The 6000-nt window shown below is 41.0% G+C and overlaps 1 protein-coding gene across 1 annotated transcript in view; it reads left to right on the top strand.

Moving 5' to 3' along the window:
* Nucleotides 1-1218: 1218 nt before the first annotated feature.
* Nucleotides 1219-6000, top strand: part of ANKFN1 (ankyrin repeat and fibronectin type III domain containing 1) — a gene marked incomplete at both ends in the record, with an annotated part of 49211 nt that continues 44429 nt past the window's right edge. Inside the window, 2 exons of the mRNA XM_080356455.1 lie at nucleotides 1219-1404; nucleotides 5349-5559. Coding sequence (XP_080212581.1) covers nucleotides 1219-1404; nucleotides 5349-5559 — 397 coding nt within the window. The remainder of the gene's footprint in view (nucleotides 1405-5348; nucleotides 5560-6000) is intronic.

The raw sequence follows: 6000 nt of genomic DNA, 5'->3' as shown, positions 1-6000 counted from the left end.
TTAATTATGAAATAGTATGGAAATCCTATTAGGCCAAGCAGTTTCAGAGAGGAGGCAGTCCCTCTTGGAAGAGTTTGTAGTCTAAATGGACAGGGCCAACACAGAACAGGATAAAGTTATGCAATACAGAGACAAACCAGTACTGAGGGAAGAAGCTACTCATTCCAAAACTGTAAACAGCAACAGTTAGAATCACAGATTATTTTAACTGTAGAACATGGAGTGTAAGGTCTTTGTTTGCAATAACGTGGACAGTAGTTGGTCATAGATAGTTGAAACTAAAAATGCACATATGCCTTGTTACGCCTACAACAGAACCTAAGTAGGTTTTCTGTGTTTCAGCTGATGTTTGCTAAAACATAATGCCTTAGGAGTCTTGGTCACAGGGCAGGTTCCTTCCCTGGCAAATGCTCCTCAAAACTCTAACAAATAAGCATTCTCTGTAGCACTGGACTTGTACTTGGATGATAACATGTCAGCGTTATTGCAGATTATATTTAAGTTCATGCATTATTTCTGTAGTATCTTGTGATGGGCTCAGAGATGAAAAGGTATTTTGAATGCAGCCATGCTTGTTGAGGAGCACTGCTTCGGGTCTCCAGAGAAAGAGAATCCACCCACCCAGCTGAAAACACCACATGCCTTTGGAGCACGCAGTTTGCTGCCAGATAGTAATGTGGGAGATAAAGCCCGTCTGACCACGGTGGTGATTGTGTCAAATTTAAGGCACTTGAGCAGTTAAAAAATTCAGTCCTGCACTGTGCTCTGTAATCAATACCATTTTTTTCCACTCTCAATGACTTCAGTTTTGTTCTAAGAAACCACTGTACTGACAAATCACAGGTTATGTATGTTATCCAAATTGTATAGTAACACGTGACACTTTTTCTCACACCTGTATAACCAGAACTCATTTTGCCAAAAGGTTATTTCTCTCATTAAATGAACTCCCTTCTCCTTATACAAATTAGTAAACGAAGTGATATGTTTCATTTTTTGATACTTAATTCTCCCTTCTCATAGGTATCAATGGGACCAATCCCATAAAGAGCAATTTGCCATTGAAAAAGCCCCAAAACATGCTTCCAAATGTTCAAAAACTGTGTTATAGAAATCTCACCATGTGCATTTCAATGATACATTTCTGATTAATGATGTTAGTGTAGCAAAACGTTGATAAGCAGCTGTTGTTTGTCTTCTAGAAACTACTAGCTGAAAATGACGCAGCAAATGCAGAACTTAAGTCTCCTCCAGACTAAGAAGAATAGCATGCCATCCTCTCCTAATGCTGCAAAGCGCTTATATCGGAACCTGTCAGAGAAGCTGAAGGGGAGTCACACATCCTTTGACGAAGCGTATTTCAGAGCTCGATCTGACCGGCTCAGTCTCCGTAAGACCTCAATGGTAATTACTTGATATTTATCAAATTGCCAGTTTACTGTCCTATTCATCTCCTTAATCAATGTGATTTTAATCTGTACCATTTTCATCATCTCACGTTGTCTGTTCCTGACCAATGCTGCACAGTCTCCCCAGACTTCCCATGTATGATCCTGTGTAAAAAAAAAGTCTGACCTTCGTGAAGGCAGAAGCAAAGGTACCTTACTCAAGTGATGATGTTTTGGTCTAGAATTTAGGTCTTAAACTGGCACTAATGTGTCAAAATGTGGATTAAATACATGCGTACAAGTGTTTCTCTTCCAAGAAATGAAGAAAAAGTATTTTGAGAAAACTGGAGATGACATCAACAGAAGTTCCGGTTTTTCAGAAAAACAGAGGACGTGGAACTTATATGCTGTGAAAGATCAATGCAGGGTTGATCAGACTGTGGTGATGGTCACTAGATAAGACTGTGGAAAAAGGAGATCCCACGTGAAGCAGCCTGCCATGCGTACCCCACCCTACTCGCAGAACACAGCCCAGCGCTCTGGTGCCAGTACAGAAAAGCATATCAGCACCTGCTGGACTTAACACAAGGGCTCCTATTTACGCCAGTGCTGGTGAAGTTACACAACCTCCAACACATACCTTTTGAAGAATGGACGGTGTCCCTGAAATAATAGCACAGTGTAAGTTTGGCAAACAACAGAATCTTTTGTATTTGCTGGAGGAAGATGAACCTGCTGTTGATATTGCCCAAACAAAATAAATTTCCTTTTTCCACAAGAAGGAAGAACAGACAGGTCCTTCAACTTCTCTGGATTATTCTTAGTGAAAGAGCTCTTCTCCACTTCCGATGAGCAATGACTTATGACATAGTCTGTGAATGTGCCAGGAGGCACCTCTTGGAAGCATTACTCTGCTGCACTGAAGCAGACACTTAAAGCGGTGCAGAGCTGAACTCTGGATATGCTGGGCCAGATAATAAAAATATTACATTTTGTCAGAAGAAAAAGCACACTCTAGATTCCTTGAACATTCACAAATCTTTGTGGCACATTTGTGACTAGACAAATTATATGAATAAATGCAAGAACTGAAAATAATTTAAAAACCAATTCAACGATCCTATCTATCCCCTAGGATCCCTCCTTTCTTGAAGTCCAAGGACCCACACATGCCCCATCAAATGGTTAAGCTGAAATATAGCTCTAGTGCATTGGAAAGTCAAGAGACTGATGTCTCTCCTGTGAAGAAAGCCTATGACCTGCAGGAAGCAGGGGATCGTGGCTCCTTCCTCTCAGCTCTGCCAGAGCCAATAGATTTTATTTTGCAGAAGGAGAAGCCTGAAACTCAACCAGGGCTTGATGGCTGGAGAGTAGATGGCTTTGCACAGTAGCCAACAGCTGTGCTTTTGGGGCTGTGAGTTTCCAGATGCTTCCAGGTTGTAGGAATTGTTTGAATTTGGGCCTCTAAGAACTGTGGGAAAAGATTCTTTAGGTGAATTTTTTAGCCCCTTATCTTTTCTCACATTTTCCTTTTCAGCTGCAAGCTTGTGTGTGACTAAATGAGTGAAAGAGAGGAGGATAAACTAGTGCTGGGGACTGTGCCAGAGCAGACTGACATGTAGACGAAATGAATGCCAGTCTGTTAGCATATCTTCTGAACGGTGTTTTTCTAAGTATGCACTTCAGATTACATATTCCTTCATATATGGGGTCTTCTGTCATACTTAACTGAGAAGAGAAATGGCAAATGAGCGTAGGCCAGTTTGAGGAGCAGTGCTCTGGTTCTGAGGCTCAGGTCCTCTGCTGTCCACAGAGCCAACTACTTACAATCTGCTTCTCTCCCTTTGCAGTCCAGATCTGCTAGGCAGTGGGAGTGCCTATTCCATCAGTAATCGGAGTTCACAGCATCACAGAATCAAGTGCAGTGTAGTCATTAGGAGACTTGATTTTACATTGTGATGCAGATGGTGGTTTAGTGTGATATAGACTTACCTGTGCTAGCTCTGTTTACCCCAACCCACTACACTGTCATGGGAGCAACAGCACTTTTGTCACTGCTGACCCGCGCTGAGCACAGGTACTGGTACGGCCGGGTGTTGCTGGTCTGGGGTCTGAGCCGGCGTCCACACCAGCTGGTGAACAGACTCTCTCTGAGCTCCAAAGGCTTTAGATCCCATTCTGTCCATTCTGCCTGTTGTTTTCAGTTTTCCCCTAGAAATAAATAGCAAGGAAACTGCCAGTGAAGGCGTAGAAATATTTCAGGTCAATTTGCTAGCTGGTGTATTTTCTAATCATTGAGTTTCTGTGCTACAAAGGTAAGTCAATGTCTAAAATCATGTCTCCAGACAAGTGAACAACATTTGTTAGAGTTTGTTTTCTTTCAGCCTTGGCTACTGAAGAGTTTTCTTTCCATTCTCTCTTGCTGTGCAACACTTTCCATTCAGTAAATTGTTGTCTTGCTACAGACATAGCAATGTCCCAAAATAGCTTTATTCTTGAACTCATGTTTATCAGAACAAGTCTTTGCAGAAACTACTTTAATGTTTTTTCCAACTCCAGTAGCACATAGTGGACTTTTTCAGTCAAACCTAGAGCAAATATCTTGAAAGGGGCACTTTAATTAAGCTACATAAGATTGCATTTCTAAACACTCCAGCACTGAATCACTTACTGGAACATGGTTATTACTTACTGCAAAGCAATACTGTAGTGCTTTTCAGTCTATACATTTGTGCATCAGAGTAACACCTAAATAAATTAATCACATAGCACAGCTGTCTAGCTAATGGTTAGAGGCTGCACGAGTGAGTCAAGCAAAAAGCAATGTGAAAACTGCCCCTAAACTTTACCTGATCACTTGTAAATATGATTCAGTTTCTTTTGAACTCAATAGTCTTGTCTTTTCAGAGCAGAAGGAAGTGATCTAGGAAATGCAAATGAAGGCAGAAATCAGAAGGCTCTTGTTAGTATTTGTGACAATACCAGCTGGACTAAAACTGAGCACATGGCTCTACAGATCTGATGTCTGATTTTCTTACCCCTGAGCTGCGGATGTCTGAAGAACGCTGCAAGACCTGAGAGTCTTTTACATCGAATATGATCAGCTTTTTGCAAAAAACTATATGATCTTCAAATATGGTTCTGTTTTCTGTGTGAAACCAAATAGTTGGCAAGAGCTGGTCAGGTGTACAGGATGTTTTGATGGACATGGAGAGCTGGGCTCGATGGAGACTTACAAATAGGGCAGTTCGCTGGCCTGGCTAAAAATGTGGTAGATGTTTTGGGTAAAAATCATACAATTTATATCTTCTTGTTCTGCTGATCTCTGATATCCAACATAGTTGGGATCCATATTAAAACTTTAACATAGCATCATCGTTGCAATTTCTTAGTGTGATATCAACGCTTCACATGCAAAATAACTGACCAGAAGATCTCTGTCAGGCCTGAGAATTTCTGTAGATGGTTTTAACTTCAAGCACAAATGAAAAACAACCTGATCAAATTGCAAGGTGTAGCTGTGGACTGTAGTTTTCAGAACTGCCATTAGTCTGTGTGTTTTAGGAGGAGACAAAAGGTGTCCCAGTGGATCCGTGCTCTTCCTGAAGGTGGTGTCTCACTGAGAGCAAAACCTCATCCAGTTTCACATAGAAAACACAGAACGTTGCTCCTATAGTTTGATTACAGGACAGATGTCGAACAAGTACGGGTTTGTTCTGTATGGGTTTGAATCTCACCCGAATCTTCCCACAAGCCTCAAACACGTTCAAGCACACAGGCCCAGGGGCAGACCATGCTCAGCTTTGCTCAAACCATTTCCCTGTTCCTAGATGAACCTACGTTGGGGCTGGCGGGTCAATGTTTTATAGCAATATCACAAAACACAATTTTTCACAATTTATTTTTAAAACACTGACGTTTGAAAAGTTTGACTGAATTTCTGCTTTTATTGATACACAGAATTTCCAGTGCAATGAAGCTATGTTTGAGGCCGTGGAACAGCAAGATCTGGACGCTGTTCAGATTCTTCTTTATCAATACACGCTGGAGGAACTGGACCTGAACACACCGAACAGTGAGGGACTAACTCCTTTGGATATTGCCATTTTGACAAACAACGTTCCTATTGCTAGGACACTTCTGCATGTTGGGGCAAAGGAAAGCCCACACTGTAAGTAAAACACATACATTGAATTGCCTTAGATAATTGCCTATAGATGAGGTTTGCTGCTGTTTTGAGAAATTAATTACATTACACACACAAAGTGGGTGTTTTTATCATAAAGATGATTATACCAACAATTGTGCCACAGTGCTTGCTGAATGCCTGCTCTGTATTTCTTTTTTGTTCTCTATGTCAGATACACCAACTGATGAATCAGGTTCAGCTTCAAATGTGATTAACACCGGGGCAGCTGAGTTAATATCAATACTGAGAAAATATCTTCACAAATATGGAAATAGGAATTGAGTGAGTGATTCAAAGATCATGGTCTGAAATGTGGAGTTTGTCATCAAAAAATGAAAGGACGATGGGTTGTCTAGACTTTGGTTTATTTTTATTATGCTTTTGATTTTGGCTATGCTGCCTTCAGGAGCCAGGTTGTGTTGA

The sequence above is a fragment of the Nesoenas mayeri genome (genome assembly GCF_963082525.1).
Source record: "Nesoenas mayeri genome assembly, chromosome: 19".
In the NCBI taxonomy this organism is placed as follows: domain Eukaryota; kingdom Metazoa; phylum Chordata; class Aves; order Columbiformes; family Columbidae; genus Nesoenas; species Nesoenas mayeri.
The sequence above is the reverse complement of the archived record's forward strand: the minus strand, read 5'-3'. Positions and strand labels throughout refer to the sequence as shown.